General features: G+C 39.6%; 1 protein-coding gene across 8 annotated transcripts in view; it reads right to left on the minus strand.

Moving 5' to 3' along the window:
• The window catches only part of SPATS2L (spermatogenesis associated serine rich 2 like), an 87130-nt gene that overhangs the window by 21612 nt on the left and 47412 nt on the right, over positions 1-18106 (minus strand). For all 8 annotated transcript variants that reach the window (XM_071562531.1, XM_071562534.1, XM_071562528.1 and 5 more), the window contains 5 exons: positions 12630-12738; positions 8302-8351; positions 7103-7343; positions 2147-2347; positions 1609-1744 (listed from right to left, as the gene is read on the minus strand). In XM_071562531.1, coding sequence (XP_071418632.1) covers positions 1609-1744; positions 2147-2347; positions 7103-7343; positions 8302-8351; positions 12630-12738 — 737 coding nt within the window. The remainder of the gene's footprint in view (positions 1-1608; positions 1745-2146; positions 2348-7102; positions 7344-8301; positions 8352-12629; positions 12739-18106) is intronic.

The raw sequence follows: 18106 nt of genomic DNA on the forward strand, positions 1-18106 counted from the left end.
ATGCATTTTACTGTTTAAACCAAAATCTCCCTTCATTCACTTGAAGAAAAACCTACCCATTATGCTTATGAGTTGCCAAAAGCAACATAGCCAGCACTGAGATTTCCATAAACATATGCTGACATTATACAGTCCTCGCTGCAACATTATGAAATTGCTTTGCAATGCACAAATATTCAGAGCACAGATCTGTTACATTCTAGAGCTTCTACCTTCAGTAATTTAGGCACTGAAGCCTATTCAGAAGTTTTCCAGGCTATTTTCATAATTTTAAGTACTTGCATTTACATACTTTTTTGGGGTAACTTTGTCTTTTCCTCTGTTAAGGAACACATTTTAGCATTAGGCAATGCACTTCAGTGTTTTTCAAGCTAAAACATGAATACACGAAAAAAGAAGGATTTCAGTTCTGAATTTACTGTCCCCTGCATTTTTAGATCATGTCAGAGTTCTACACCTGTTCCATGACCAGAAGAACAATTGCTTGAAGACTGAATTGACTGTAACTGCCTGCAACCAAGGTTAGATGTGACATTTTAAGACTGCTACAAAGAAGTAGAAAAAAAGAAAGAGTGTGAACAAATGACATCCAACTGAGTTTACTCAGAGAAAACGTCCCCCCCAGAACTACCAAAAAAAGGTGCAAGGCAGTAAAGAACTTCACTCAATTTTTCTATCCCAACAATCTTCTAACTTCTTCCCAAACTTCTTCCAACACTACAGCACTTTCATAAGATAAGCTCATAAAACTACTGACAAATATTGTGGATGAATTAAAGGGGACAGGTTTTTCTACTCTTCTGTGTTTTGTAACCATGTATTGTACATTTTAACATGATTTCTTCCATTTACTGCAACACTGCCTAATACACAAGTTTTATACAACAAAGGCCAAGTAAAACTCAAACCAGAAAATATTTTTTATGACAAGAATATACAAACTATATAACTTGCTACTATTGTAATTATTTCTGCTATAAATTCTCAAAGAGCATAGATATACATGCTGAAGATCATGAATAATCAAAATTATAATGGAAAAAATAAAGACATAAAAGAATGAGTAAAAAGAATGAACTAGATAAAAATTGGAAATTAAATGATGGATGGGAAACTTAGAAGAAACTATGTGGTAAAGAAAAAAACAACAATGGTGGGATAAGAAGCAAAGATGATGGGACGTGAAGAGACAGTAAAGGACTGTCTGCCAAAGAAGATAAGATCAAAGAAATAGTTTAGAAAGAAGAGATTTAAAGAAGGTAAAAGAGACTTCACAAAATCCCACAGAAAGGATATTTAGAACTGCTTTCATTTGCTCAGATATGCTGCCACTGAACTTGATACAAAAGAATTAGGTCAAGATTGATCATTTAGAACAAAAACCCTAATAGGTTTTTTTCAAAGAATTTTGTGTAGGTAAGCAACCATACACTTATCATGTATTACTTCCTGGGTGGTGAGGAGTGTCATTACTTAATCATGTATTTTTTGATGAAACTAATGCTGCAGACAGTGAGGGTGTAAGTGACCCCTCCCCACTAATGCCAATGGCATAATTAGTCCCTTTTCTTTGTGGTGCTGGTGGATCTGTGAAGCTGATTTACCTACCAGCTGTGTAATTCTGCAAAAGCAGCTTTGATCTTCTTCACTGAATTATCCACTTCTTCTTTGATCATCACACGGTATCTGGTTAGAGACACAGTGCAACGCTGCAAGTCTTTTACTGATTTTTCAATGTTTGGCCCTAAAACAGAAAACAAAATTGCACAGAAGTCAGAAAGTTGGTTTTGGCTTTTCTGAATGAGGGAGCAGGCATAGTGTTATTTGCCCAGACTAGGATGAAGTGGTTATCTTCCTGAAGTCCATAGTCCTTCCCCGGGGCGCTTCAGTTTCTAAACATATTTGCTCAAATTCATCCTCAAAATCAAATAAAAGTTATAAAGGCACTAGTAGTTTGAATGATTTATTTACATTTAATTTAACATAATGTTAATGCGTTAATGTTCTACTCATTTTTGTTATGCTGAACACCATTCTGCCATCACTTTCCAACATGTCTTCTTCACATATGTGAGTTCTCATTTTTTTTCCTAGAGGCCTCAGCTGTCTTATCACCTTAGAACCAGCAACCAGAAATCCAATTTACCTCTTTTTTTGACTGAATTGTCTGTCTTTGTTTCAAGTTGGGTTGTAGCATTGGATGATTTAACTGAGGAAGATTTTGACTTTGGCCTGCCTGGGTTACACTGGAGTTGAACCGATGACTGAAGAGACTCATGTTGTTCTACACCATTCACAGTCTTTGGGCTTAATTCCACAGATACTCTCTGGCATTCTCCTTCTCTGTCTGCAAGAAAACATTAAGGATGAAAACAGTGAGTTACAAGATTAGGAAAGGTATGAGGTCTTATTGTTAGGTCAGAATGACTTATGCCTAAAATCAAAGGTGTTTTCAGTGGCACACATTCCACAGGACCTCAGACAGCCATGACAACAAACGAAATTGGTTTGCTCTTTAAACATTCATCAGAACAGTTCTACGTTTCAACAGTCTGAAAAAGAAAAGCTCACTAAAAAATCAACTCTTTCATGCTGATATGAAGAAACACCTCATAACATAAAAGGTATACTACAAACTATAATCTTTGACCAAGCATTTGAGAACAGAACTAGAGAGGAAGTCTGCTATGGAAAGCATGAGACTTTAATGTTGAGATATGTATCTATGTATCTACAGCTCTCATACACAAAAAAATTGTTCCTCATTTTTATCAGCATTTTAAAAGCACTGATTAAACATTCCTACCTGAAATACTTACCTTCCCTGATTACAGATTTCTATCAAAAGCAGCTGCTAAGAGGAACTAAGCAGGAAATGAAACTATGTCAAAGATTAGTCTCCTGCGTTCAACAGCTTCAGAGGGGTAGGATAACAATGCCTGAGCCTGTTTGGCTGCCACAAGATGACCTGGTTTCCTTCTTCCAAGACTCCAAAGAGATTCAAGATATCAGCATCATGCCACAGGGACAAGCAGCCAAAGAATGACTATGAGAGGCAGGGCCAGTTATTACTTACTGCCACTGTGAATTTTAGTTAAGGAAACAAGCATAGAAAATGATTTGTTGTGTTGACTCTTTGTTCTAATCTTTGTACTCACTTTGATGAATGAATGATAGTTTGTTCTGAAGTTGCTCTTTATGCACCACTTTATTCATCTGATGACATGTGGTGTCTGGAGAAAAGGGGCTTGTCAAACTGAGAGCTGGATTACAGCCCTGAGGGATCCCCCAGGGACAGGTGCAGCATGTCAACCAGTGACTTCTCTGTGCCCTGGCTGGGCATTAGGACAGGAGTAAAGTACATCTTGGTATGTTTGCATGGCAATCATGTAACACCAGAGGAACAAGGAGGAACACCAGTGCTGACATTTTAAACCAACTTTTGTTTAAGAGCTTTAAAAGGTGAGTCTGAAAACAGAAAATGTATCTTACATAAAACAGGACGTAAGAAAATAGTGAAATAAGTTAAAGAAACTTGGGAATCTGTGGCAGCAAAAACCACCAGTAATGTAGCACTCTGAGCATGTCAAAGGTTCAGTGCAGACACCAGTCTCACACACAGCGAGGAACTCTCTTCTGAGGTAACTGCCATTAACCCTGTTCAACCCTGGCTGCATCTCACACCAATGCAGACAGCTTTGATCCATAAACAATGTTATTCCTACTGTCAGTTGAGGCTGGCCTTGCTAAATAGCTCTATCAGATAGTCAGAAACAAGCAGCCTATCAGCAAACCTACAGAGAAAGGCCAGGACTATTGGGTCCTGTCCCCAAGATTAGATCTTCTGAAATTTGTTGTTTTAAGTGCAAAATTGTTTTTACTGCATTCAAGTAGCAGCTTTGGTACACTTGTCAAGATAAATAAAAAATTTGACAGCTTTTTGCATAAAGAAAGTAATCTAGAACAAAGATCCTCTAAAAACTTTTCAATCATCTTTTGTCTGCAATAATACTTGGACACTCTTTCTTCCAAGATGACACACGAGCTTCTTTGAAACCCAGCAACAAGATAACCAACATACACAAGCAAACAATAACTTCACATGCTGCAACTAAAACTTCCAAATTTGACTGAAGACAATCAACACAGCTAAAAATACATTAAGAAAATCTGCATCATATCTCTGAAGACTTGGGCCAGCTAAGAAACATGTATAAGAAAATCTAGGGATAAAGTCTCTCTCAAAAACTTGAAAGAGAAATCAAAGGTTTGGGTAACAGCAGCTACAAGTAAACTGTTGCACAGTTCAGCACATGGAGGTTTGGAACTTTAGCACTGGTCTAACGTGTGACATCCACTGTATTAACAGTCAAGTATTTCCACACTTGCCAGTAATGGCAGCAGCCCAGATAAACTTGCTTTGAAATCTGCTGAGCTGCTGTCTTCAAAATGAGTGGTCTATCTTTTTATAACAGGTTGCCACTCAATACCATTTAAAATCAAGTGAATCCCATAGATTATTTGGCTGAAAGAAGGGAAAACCCCACATTTCCTTTGAGATATAAACAAGAAGTTTGAAAGATTCACTAAAAATTTTCCTACGTGAAAAATAATTTCACAAAGTAGGAAAGAGATCGGTATCTGATCTGTGCCCAGTTTTACCCAGGTCCCTGCAAAAGCAATAGCAGGACAAGGCAGCATTAAATATCCTTGCAGTGCATTCACACCTCTTCTTTACCAGGGCATGCACAGAAAGCATAACAATAACAAAATACTTCTAAAAAAAAAAAGATGGAATAATGACAAGAATCAAGCAGACCTGAACTAAAGGCAATAGCCACATGTTCTCCCCTATGAGTGTCTAGCATGGGACACATTATGGAGAAACACTCACTATGCTGCATCCTCCCACCTGGCTCCTGAAGTCCCGTCCAGATAGCCAGGATTTTATGGCTCTGAAAGACCTGATATCACAGCCTGAGAGTTGGAACAGGCAAAGCTTCAACCACATGTTCCTCATGGGGAGGAAAGTAGTAAGTGACTGTCAGGAGATAACTGACTGTGATCCTTCTGATCTGAGCTGTCTGAAGGTGATGGTGAAATGACGATAGCAACATTAATTTCATAGGGAAGGAAGCAAAAAAAACCAGCCCAGACAGGGACAATACAAAGGGGATTACAACACAAGAGGGAGCAATATGAAACTGGTATGCTTTGGACTCACTTCAGCATTTCCAACTGCTTTAGAAGAGTCTGTGTGACTGGCTCAGAAACCACAAGGGCACAGCTGCCCCTGAAGGTCCTGATCACTGTTCTGTTCGATTTAGCTCCGTGTACTTCAGCACAAATATAACAATATGTACATAGGTGGCTTCTGACCACAAGAAAGTAGCTATTACATTGCCTGCAAAGAAGAGGATTCTAGTGCCATGGAAAGTAAAGAAATTCTTTCCTTCTCTCTATTAAACAATTTGCCAGGAACTTATTCTGTGCAAGGGAAACTTGAGATTTAAGTTTCAGGTTTTCCTTTCATTCTATTTCCTTTCCTTTCTTTTCTGCCTTTTTCTTTGGAATCCACCTTTCCCCCTTGTTTTTGAAACAGAGGATATATATAAAAGTTGAAAAAATTGCAAAACCATGGTATTATCTCATTTGCCACTTGTAAAAGCAAAGAACAATTTGAGATACTTTTTGCCCTGTGTATATACAACTAACTCTTCACTGTATCACGTCAAAGAGACACAAAAAAAGGGCTCAATCCCAGTGACATAGAAAAAGATCACTCACAGCATGGGCACTCTTCTTGCAGTCAGGTCTTTTACCCCCTAAAAAGCACTCTCCATGCACATACTATTCAGTTTATGAACTTGATTCATGCATGTATCATTTAAAAAAATGCCACTCTGAGAAGTCTGATTTACACCACAGATGTTTACTTCTTGCAGAATGCTTTTAGTATCATGGAAATGCAGAACTTTCTGACTTATGAAATATTTTATCGAAAGTAAGTGGGAGTCCTTAGCAAGAGCAGGAAGTGTACCTCAGTTTCTTTAAAGTGAGGCATCAAATTTTTAAGACAAAATGTTCTTGGTAAGTAGTTTGTTTGCCTGCTACAGGTAGCATGTCTCCATTTAATACAACAGACGCTGCAACCACCAAAGTCATCTGGAAGCAGCAGAGAATTCATTTCAGGACAATTATCCATTTGGCACATTTCTTTAAAATGAGATTTGAGAGCTGTATTTGCAGCCATGGAAAAAGTGACTTCAAGGAAAGTTTTTTTTAAAGCAGTCTCGCATACTGCTTAGACACAGGAAGAAAATACTAATGGCAGCAATAATCCAGGGCTGCCAGATGCCTGAAACGTGAAGAGCCAAAAACCCACTACCAATACTGACAGCAATTAATATGAGCTTTATGAACTTGTAGACAAAAGCTTTCACAAAGCTTCTCCCCCAGAGGAGTGAGTTTGTTTTCACTGATGTTGCTGTGATCATAACTCTGCATCTGCTGTGACCCAGTGGGGAAGAGCTGTACTATGGGCCCCCCAGATTCAGAAGAGGTGACCAGACCCTGGCAGACACGTGTTAAGAAGCTCAGACTGCCTCCCTCCCTTCCCTGTTAGGGAAAGCCACCGTAGATCTGCTGTGACCAGCCTATTCAGAGAAGATGAGGAAAAGAAAAAATGGACTAGTTTGGACTAAGCAATAAAGAAATCCAGGAATACGCCACAAGCTCATAATGCTCAGATGTCTTTGCTCTGCATGAGGGACTTAATCCTTCTGTTAATCATTTGACACACAAGCCATTTTCTAACCCTGCATTCTTACATATTTATATCTGTAATACTCTGTATCAGCTGGGCCTCTACTTACAGTTTGATTCTTTTGTCTCTAGGAAAAAAACAGACATTTTGCAAGGAAACATTTGGCAAAGTGATTAGTGCCCAGAAACAGACTTTTATAGCTGTGAGCATTAATTTGCACAAACACATCTCTCCAACATATTATTCTACTTCATGGCAGTAAATATATTGGTCTTTATGTAAATGTTGACTTGGCTTTTGCCAGTTAAAAAGGTGCCCTCTGTCAGATGAACTGACCTCTGGTTACTGGACAGTTCACTGCTGACCCTGCAGAGCCTGAGCCTTTGCTCTCTGCAGAAGTGGTTTCCAGTTTCTGATTGGCAGAACCACGGCAAGAGTTGTCCTTAGAGCATCCATTCACGTGACAGTCATGTATCCTCTGGGGCTCTTGAGATGCCTTCTCAGGTCCACCATTCTTGGTTTTAGGATCTTTATTGCCTTGATGCTGTTTAGATTTGCTTCTTTTTCTCCTGTTGTTCTAAATAGAGAAATATCACAAGAACAGAGACATCACTCAATGCAAATCATACAAACTCAAAATAATACCAGTAAATTGTCCACAATTTTAAAATGTCATAAAAGTGGCATTAGTGTAATGCAATTTAGAGGTCATGACGTGCTATACAATACATTGCATTGGTTCAGCTGAATTTATAAACTGTTTCAAATAAAAACTGATGCCTCCTACTTCATTTTCCCTGTCCTTCCACACAAAACACTTGCACTGCAAAATGGTAATGGAGCCTCTGTAAGATGGTGCTGAAAATGTTTTGCTCTCAGAACAAGCAGTTCCTAACCATTCAGGGAAAAGCCACACAGTAACACAGATAAACCCTTCAGGCATCACTTTGACTGGGCAGACAGTGCCCATGGACACAGGTTGGTCACTGCTACTGTAGCTCTTCCAACCCAAAGAGGAGCTTCCATGACAGTGACTCACAGCCAGCCTTCTGCTACAGTTCAGCTTGGAGATACAGAAGCATGAAGATCATGCCCCAGATAGATACTTGAAGTATCTGAATTGATAGTGTCCCTAATGCGAAGGGAGGGCTCCTGTGCACAAGTTATTTTTACGCCTGGCAGCAAGAACTTGAGCACTAAGTGGCTGTGACTATCCAGGATACAGTTGCTTATTAGAAGTGTTTCTGCCCATGGGCTGTTTTGGGATTTGGTCTGTACATGTCCAGGGTCTGGCTCCCACACACATGTAACATGCATGTGCTGTCCCAGAAATTCTCTCAGAACACTGGGCTTGGCAAGACAATGAGAGATGAATGGGATTAAAAATAGTACACACATTTGCTTTCAAGTACTGTGTTTACATGTGTGAATCAAGTCACCTATGCTGGAAAAGGCAAAATACTGAACAAAGTAAAAGGACTTCATTCAAGTACAAACAGATCTAAATGCCTTGATGCACAAGAGCAAGTCCTTACCTTTTTTTTCCCTGTCATATTCCATTCCTTTAGAACCTGAGTTGCACTGCCTAGAGAAAGGAAAGATAAAACATTTGAACAAAAATTAAGGTATGTAAAAGAACAAGTGTGTTCAGGAACAGTTTCTAGTCTCCTAGCTGAGCAGCATTTCTGTTTGTTGTTAATTCTCTTACATGAGGAGAACAAAGTGGGTACTGATGCCCTTCTCATCCCTAGTTCCCTGTTTTGTTTATACCACATAGAGTGAATTGTCTCCTTGGCACTGATGGCTTTTTATGGACTTCATTCCACAAGTGATTAAGTGTGTGACTAACTTAAAGCATTATCCTCAGAAAAATCAACACAAATCTCTTGCCTGAAAAGGGAAGTATCCCAGCACCCTAATGTGAGCACTGAGGACAAACTAGATAGTCCACCCTGACTCCACAGCATCTGAAAATTTAAAAAACTTTTAGCATTTTCATCATGCATTTTCTATGTGTTACCAGTCATATTCAGAAGACATTAAGAACACAAAAACTAAAGCCTTGATAAGCATCCAAAACAGTAATTTTGTGGACTCCTGCATAAATTCTGCATCACACAAATGCAGTAAACTTGGGGCTGGTAGAAAAAAAGGTCAAAATTTATACTGAAAAATATTTACAATTTTGTATACTTGAAATTCTGTCTGTCAGTCATAATGAGCTGATTAGATAAATTCATGGAACAAAGCAAGCAGAGCCTTGGTCAGACCAGTGCCAGCTGCCACATTACAAGACAGCTCTTGTTCTTATCAACATCATTATTCTCTTCTCCTGGACCATAATGCTGCAAATAGATGCCATGGCAAGCATGCAGTCTGCATCATCCAAATTACTAAGGCATGATCTGCCACAATAATCTTTTTAATCACAGTCAGGTTAAAGGTCTTCTGCTTGATTTAAAAGAATCACTTTGCCATCACTATATAACTCTAGTAAGTATTCACTTATTATCCATTGCAAATGGATTTCATACTCAGCCATTCTTCTCACTCTTTTCAGTGAACTCTTGATAGTAGTACTAAGAAGAATTGCTGTTTTCAGCCCAGCATGAGTTGTCCATTTGTATTCAACCAGAGACGTGTGAGATTTTCAGATGTACCAAGATTATTTTTCTAACACAATAAACCCAATCCAACATTACCTGCTGAGTCTGTTACACACATTAGGAAAGATTACATATCTTGCTAGCAGAGCTAAGCCTAATTTGTTAAATTGTGAAAAAATGTGCATGGAATCCATCAAAGCCATATTTTGTTTCCTCGCTGACATGACAATTCAGATACAAGGTTAATAAAACTTCTATTTTGTGTATAACTAAGTACTTATCTATATTTAGTTACACACATACAGATTTATGGACATCCCCTCTCCCAGAGGTTTGCTATCTTTTGACAGGGACCATGTTTCAATGTGAAGAAACAAACCCAAACATTTGCTGCCCATTTTACTTTACTCTGTGCTGCTGAAAATGTGTAGTTTCATGTGACAGTTTTTGTTAACTGTTTTCACAGAATCAACCCAGACCCTCTGTGTTGGCTGGTGGTGTCTTCGCTTCCCTCAGCTTCCCTGTGAATATTACACATGGTGAGGGTTATTTTAAGGATTCACCCAACTAACCTCCATTTCTTCCTGCTGGAAATGCACTAAGTGTCCAAGTCCCAAAGCTCTCATTTGAACCCATTAGTATATTTTCTTGAACACATCTACAATGCAGCTGATCAGACCTTCTGATTATGCTTAAACACTAGCATAGCAAATAAAATATTTGAAACCTCCTTCATTTAAATCAAATTTCACATATAAAAGTAAATTCATAACAGAGACATCACCTAAATGCCACTCCAGATCTGAAGCAAATAGGAAATGATCTCAGGAAACTAAACTTGAACATTTCTTCATTCAGCACACAGCACCTCAGAGAGAAGCACTGAGTGGACGTGCTGAGCCTTTTCACTGAGCATGGCCACCCCTGTGTTTTTCTTTGCCTGTGGCAATGATTTCTCTCCAATTGTTATTTTCATCTTAGCAATTTTTGTCATTCACCTGAAAAAATACTCCAAGTGCTCAATTCATTCTACCCACAGTGGCAGCTGCAAGGATACACAGCTTTTCTCACGCTTGTTCCTGCTTCCAGACAGTAACAAACACTGGCTGCTTTCAAATGCTCACTCACAAAGACTTGTGAGGGCAAGGCACAGTAATCATGAACTGATGAAGTTTAAACAAAGATCTGAATTCAGGTACAACAGTTTGCTTTTCTGCACGACTTTGCTGTGCTTTGCAAGGCTTGTGTTTGCCCTATTCCTTCCTTACAGCAGATGGTGACACATGGCTATGAAAACACTTTCCCTTTTAAGGGGTCAGTGGAAACAATTCATAGGCCACAAGCAAGCAATGGTAACTTAAAACAAAATAAATTGAAAGTAATTTACTGAATAGCCATGGAACAATCCTCCACTACTTTCCCCAGGACATACATTACAGGAAAACAAAGTTATTGTTAGATGCATCACACTTTCCTTTTTCTCTGTGTGTGCACAGACAAAATCAATTTCCATAAACCTGTTAGAATGGAACTGTCCATGCAGCTGCCTGAATCAAAAAGAACTGTATAGATCTGATGGAAGAACTCTGATGAATTTATAAATAACCCACTTTGTTTGCACCTGCTTTTTGCATCCTGGTAATTCCTAGTATATCACGATGCTTTTTTGATGATACATTTTAGTAAACTAATTCAAACTACAACCCAAACTATTCTGAAATAAAATAGATATGAAATAAGCAACTTGCTGAGATGGCAAAAATGAGGCATTTTTAAGATATACGGGGCCTTTGAGACAACTGAACTTCTAGTAGCATTTGCTACACAGATTTTGAGATTTGCTCATGGTGTGCCATTATTTCTGCAAAGGGTTTCTCACAGACTTTGGTGAAAGTTCAAAATACTTGACATTATATATTTATCAGAAAAGTGTTATTTAAATACAAGTGACCTTTCATTAGAGATGATCCAGATTTAGAATGGCTCAAACTTCCGATGGAGTCTTAGTTCAGCCATTATAAATGTCAAGGCTATTTGCAAAATTCAGATTGAGGTTTGAATGTTAATGTATGCATCAGGTTCAGGGGTTTAGGGGCCTGCTTATCTGCTTCAGAACTATCTCAAGTTCTCATTAGTTACTTGTATCTTCAATAGTGAATCATTTCCTGACATATTTACTTTAAAAAGTGGTAATTTTCATGCAGAATAAAGGAGATTTGCAACAAAAATGGCATCAAAATGGAAAAGTCAGGTAGAACAGATAAACACCCATGTCAAACCTGTACTGTAAAGAAGCAAAGATGCAGCAAGAAGGATAAATGATAAAAAAAATTAACTTTCTAAGTGCCACACAACAGATTTGAGAAGAAATACAGAATGTATTTTCACAGAATATGCTGAGTGGGAAGGGACCAAAAAGGATCATCAAGTCCAACCCTTAGCCCTGCACAGGACCCTCCCCAAGAGTCACACCACGAGCCTGAGAGAATCATCCAAAGACTTCCTGAACTCTGTCAGGCTTGGTGCTGTGACCACTGCCCTGGGATCCTGTTCAGTGCCCCATCAGCCTTGGGGTGAAGAACCTCTTTCTAATATCCAACCCAAACCTCCCTTGACACAACTTCAGGCCATTCCCTCAGGTCCTGTCACTGCTCACTACAGAGCAGAGATCAGTGCCTGCCCCTGCTCTTCTCCTCACAAGGAAGTTGGAACTGCAATGAGGTCTCCCCTCAGTCCCCTCTTCTCCAGGCTGAGCAGACCAAGTGCCCTCAGCCGCTCCTCACACACGTCCTCTCAAGGCCCTCCACCATCTTCACTGCCCTCCTTTAGACACTCTCTAATGGCTTAGTATCTTTCTTATACTGTGGTGCCCAAAACTGAACACAATATTCAAGGTGAGGCCACCCCAGGGCACAGTCGAGCAGGACAATCCCCTCCCTCAACTGGCTGGTGATGTTGTGCCTGATGCCCCCCAGGACACAGCTGGCCCTCCTGGCTGCCAGGGCACTGCTGACTCACATTCAAATTGCCTTTGACCAGGACCCCCAAGTCTCTTTCCAGCATCTCATTCCCCAGTCTCCCTGTACATCCAGGGTCGCCCCATTCCAGGTACAGAATCCCTCACTTTCCTGTGTGGAATTTCCAGTGGTGGGTGGGTGCCCTTAGTGCCCACTGTTTCGAGCCACCAGAGCCAATGAATACTTTTAGCATGCCATTGAATCCCTCATGCCTTAGTGAAAAAGGTGCACTGTACTCACCATCCATGAAAGCTTGAACAGCCTTGTCTACATTGTTATCAAACTGCTGCAACACCAGAACTATCTCATTATTGCTTCTGTTTGGAACAATTGATCGGATTGCATTGATCTGGAAGGAAAAGAAAAGAAGACAATGGCATATGGGTTTATCAAACTCCTTTAGACAACAAGGCACCTCTGTGCCAGTGCATGTTCATATATAAATGCCTGTCACACACGACATGCTCACAAGCACAGCAACATGCCTGCACAAAGCCATACCCACCTACCCTTACCTGGCCCATGTAAAGAAGGAAAAAATTTCTTCAGGACACCAACTCATTGAACTGGTAGCCAGTTATGGAAACAAATCCCACCCTCATTCACAGTGGGAGAACTCGCTTAATTCAAATGACAGAATTTGGCCTTATGCATCTTTCCCAAATGTTCTATTTGCTGCCATGGATCTTGACCCATCACCTACACAAACTTAGTGAGCACACAATTACTTCAACAAGGCTCTTGCATGGCCTTGCTACATCAAATTATGATGATGGTTTTTTGACATCTGAAAAAAAGTCACATGCATGAAAACAGTCACAGGCTAAAAGAAAACAGCATCATTTTCAAAAGCTCCAGTGGCTGCTCAGTTTGCTGTTCCATATGCAAGTGACCAGAAAGCTTATGTAACAAATTCCTGAAGAAAGGAAAATGCTTCCTTCAGGAAACGTTGCTGATGGATGAGGTGATACACCCACAGATGACTCTGGCATACCATGCTTAAATTTCCCAGCATTTCCTATTGCTCTATTATCAGTACCAATTGATACCAAATGAAACTGAACTCATGATGTTTTAAATAAAATATTCCTTCTAGAGTCACACTGATTATTTACTTTCTCATCCCTATGTAATACAGCTGAAAGTAAATAGTTATATGAAATTTAATTGCTCTATTATTTTATGCTATACAAGCTTTACTAGGTCAGACCAAAATAGAAATACTGAAACATAATTAGCAAAACAAAAGCCTAGGATAGTACTCTGGAAAAAAAAAAAAAAGAGAAACACTGCCAAAACCAGTCTAGTTGTTCCAAATTAGCTTTTTGAGCTTCTGTATCAAGATACCCAGGATGTATTTACAATCAGAAAGTTGTTATTGCCCTGCAAATTTATCTGACACTCTTCTTTGTCATCTTCCTTCTTACATCCTTGATTAAGGTATACTTTATTTACTGCATCACAATGTCATCATGCTAATTGTGAGGAAATGGTGGTCTTTTTACTGCATTGTGAAATAGAATTGTGAAAAAATAATACGTGAGGACAGAGCTGTTTAAGGGAACTAAACTGGCTTGCATGGCAAGAGCTGTCCAGTTAGATGCTGATGGACAATCTACATGGAGTTTACATTAATGGAGACATCAGAAGGTGATCCAGAACACTTAAGCACTCAGATTTATGACCAAAAAAATCTTGTTTTGCTGTAGTATGTTCACCCTACTCCTCAACCACCATATTTCTGTCCTGTGTTCTAATACAAACCATGAATCATTTCAGGCTCTGTTAACACACAGTGACTGATGCCTGCTGGACTCAGCTTCAGCACTACAAAAGGTTGATATGCAGCTCAGCACACAAATTTGGTACATCTGTTTGGGATGATTTACTCTGTCCCATCCATCATCCTGTCACGCCCTCTCTGCAGCTTCACATTTGCCCACAACACATTTCAAGTAGCCAGTCTAGCCTTCGATGGCCCAAGGAAAAACCATAATTTTGAGGGTAGTGGAGATAAAGCACTTGTGTACTTCCCAAAGACCTTTTCCAAAGGCCTGTCTGTTGCCACCCTACACCTGAGCAGGGCTTGCCAGGTCCCCAGACAACAGCTGCCTGCTTTGGAGTATCTACTCAACACAGGTTGGGTATGTTGAAGTTCAGACAGATGGGGCTGTCAAGTGGACTGCTTGAAGCAGAGGCTGTTGTTACCAGAAACTACAGAGAAAATCCCCTGTCTGTTCAAGTTTCTCTCTTGAGTTGATGTGTATGCAGGGAGGGAAGTAGTGAGTACAGCTTTCTGCTGCGTACTGCAGGCAACTAACCCAAATCAATAGGATGTGCAGAGAAAGCCCTGGAAAAAGGAGTTAATTAATGTAGTGATTGTGGGCACAGGCACGCTATTTACTGATAAAGCTGCAAGAAGTATGAACTGAGTTGGCTCCATAATAATAAAACTTGGCAAAGACAGTTGGGTCGAGCAGGCCAAAAGATGAAGCCTATTTTATGTTCAAGCTGGTAGCTCCCAAACATTTGCACCATGTGGATTATATCTTCATATTCTCACAAAAAACTCCCCTCTTCTTTCCCAATCATGCAGATCATCTCCCTGCCTACTCAAAATTGCATCATCTCCTTGTGGTAACTGCTTACAGGAAAAATAGTAAAAGGAAATATCTAAGTGTATTCTAACCAACTTTAAATAAAAGCATGGGGATTTCATATGGCTTCTAGGTCCTACTTTGCAATGAAAAGTCTGGAAGCCTCAAGAAGCATCTGGAAACAACCAAGTGAAGCTAAGACCACAGGATGGATCAGGCAACTTGCCACACAGTGCAGTTTGGAAATTTCTCAAAGACATGAAGAAGAACATCTGGGGGGTGGAGAGCACTGACACACAAAAACTTGACCAGGCAGACTGTATTTTGGACTACAGAATTTACTACTGAAGACTTTCTGTTTGCACTGTGTGGTCTTTGTAAACAATATTTTTGTTAATAAAAACCCCAGAACTAAAAGCTAAACTGTGCTTCATCCAACTAGTACTATAATTAAATACAGAAAGGTTATGGAAACATTCTAGTTATGGAGGTAACCCAAAAAAAGCAAGATGATGCTCTTAGGGAGAATACACACCAGTACAGAGAAAAGAAATTAGGCATATGATCAACACTGTGGACACAGTTCTGTTTTAGGTGGACTATAGAAAATTTGATTTGGGGAATATCAATGTGCTGCAGAGCTCAAGAGTTCTATAGCCAAAACCCGACAATATTCTTTGTTGACATTTGTACAAAATATACATTTGTTTATCTTTCTACTTAAAAAATAAAGATATTGAGATGTTTCATGAAAAAATTCCTTGGGAAAAGAACATGACATTGCAAGGAAAGCATCCAGGACCTAGGAAATGCCAAATCAGAAGTTGCTCATGTTATTTTTAATTTGCTTCCCTTGTGTATGTATGCTGTGATACCCAGGATACCTACAAGTTTTTAGTGTTTCTTCTTTCCAGATCTGTGCAGTGACTTACGTGGCTAAGAGAGACAAAAACTAAAATTTGCAACAGTCAGTAGGATATGCCAATATTAAGGGGAAAAATATATGTATCAGTTCAGAAACAACAAAAGCAGATACAAAACCAGAATTCCAACAGAGCAGAAATCCCAAAAGGTTTTGTTCTGAAACAAAGTATTTTGTCCTGTAAATTTTTAGGAACACAGTGCCATAATGTTACCACGCTTTCCCTGGAATTTCAAAGATCTGTGTGCCAAACATCAGGCCTAGAACATATGCACAGTTTAAATCCAGAATACACTGGAACTGTTGTACACAGGTAATGAAAAAGCAATTTCTGGACCTCCAGACATATGGCTGTAAGTCTCAAACTGTGACCTGATAGTGAAGCTGAGAGGAGGACAAGGCATGTTGAGGAAGACTAGTCCATCTGACAGCCCTAGACTAGAAATGCCAATGTCAAGGTCCCCAGTACTCTGCCTCTGAGTCGTTTTACCTTGATTTCAAATGTATGTGTAGATTTCTATGTCTGAAGCTCAGCTCTGCCCCTGCATGCAAAATGTGGCCCATGTATTTCTGGAAAGGGACATAAACATACAAAAGTAATAGCCAAAGGCAGGGGTAGGAAACCTTCCTGGCAGCATAATGCACTTCTACAGCTGTAAGTCATAAGAGACATTGCACAAACTGTGATGAACAGAGGTCCATCAAAGCTCCAGGAACACTTGACAAATACAGATGACAAGGTGGATTTATACTGAAGGGCTGAAGGTGAGCTGGATCCAGGCAGCCCAAGTGTGTGGCTCTCCTCTGGTTCACTTGCTAGTTCAGGTGGCAAACCAGCCCTTCTGCTGGTACAGCTACACACCTCACCAGTTTACCAGCCTCCAGCTGAGAGAGGTCAGTCACTTCCCAATCCAGAAAACTATATGGAGCTCATTTTTATTACAGGTGTGATAGGATGATTCCAGGGCAGGAGATAAGTCCTAACTTGACCTCTCTAAACTTATAGTCCTCAAACTTGCCAGGAACATCCATCTTCTCAAGATGTAAACAACAGATTATGGACCTAGAATTAACTGACAGTGTGTGACTTCTCATCAACAAACTCCTCTTAAAAATATATAGAACCTGAAGGATGAAAGAAAGTACAAGAGCCAAAGAACCTCTCTTACCATGCAATGGCACTGCATTAACAACATACAGCCTGCAAGGACAAAACTCATAGGAGTCTACTTTATTGCATTTATTTCCATGTATGTGGGAGAAAAACTTTCTCCTACTTACTGAAACCTGATCGTAGGAGAAACTGCATTACCAGACAGACTACAGGGAAGTCAACTATTTTAATGACTTTGTGAATCATCCTGTTTTCATCCTGTCATCATCTGGATGCTAGACAGCATTCCAGGACATTAGAGAACTCAGTAACATACCTTCAGAACCACAAGTAACAAATGCTGTTAATGTCAGCTTTAGTTGAGAATCTGTCATTGACAGCAGTTAAATTCCTGGGCTGTCCCACCTGTAGCCTAACAGGAAAGCATATTACTTTGTTTACTACTAAGAAAATTATTTTCCCAGCATTTCAGCTTACAAAAGCTACTTTAAAGCAATCACAGATCTAAAATATAAGGCTGTGATCTTGCAAACAACTGTGTACACTCAAGAACATGAAAGGCAGAACCCAGGTCTGTCTCCATTTAAACCCACAATCCAGACACACACCTTGTAAACATGCATTTACTTCCTCTGGACACAGCTGCTCTTCTGGATGGGGCCAAAGTTAGTTCAAATTTTAGAAGACTTTCAACCACTACTCTGAGCTGAAATCTTAAGCACACACTCAGCTTGAAATGCTTGCTCAAGTCCTGTTAATGCTTGCTGCAATTTGAGCCAGCTTGAGTCTCATCAGGACCAGAATTCCACAGTCATGAGGATGTTTTTGTCTGTCTCTTACACAAAATGTTGAAGACTGCCCAAAAGTGATAGGAAAATTGAAGAAGATTTTAAGTTCCCTCAGAGAAGCTGCTTCTACTCCACAATAAAATCCCCAATATCTGATCAGGTATACTTGAGTACTTTTTTTGTGACTACTGTTGAACTATTGACAAACTCAGTTGAGGCAAATTTTCTACTTGCCTGAGGGAAAAAAAAAGATTAACAGGTTAGTTTTGAGGAGCAGAGCACACTAAAAAGGACAC

This window comes from Pithys albifrons, chromosome 8, assembly GCF_047495875.1.
Source record: "Pithys albifrons albifrons isolate INPA30051 chromosome 8, PitAlb_v1, whole genome shotgun sequence".
Taxonomy (NCBI): domain Eukaryota; kingdom Metazoa; phylum Chordata; class Aves; order Passeriformes; family Thamnophilidae; genus Pithys; species Pithys albifrons.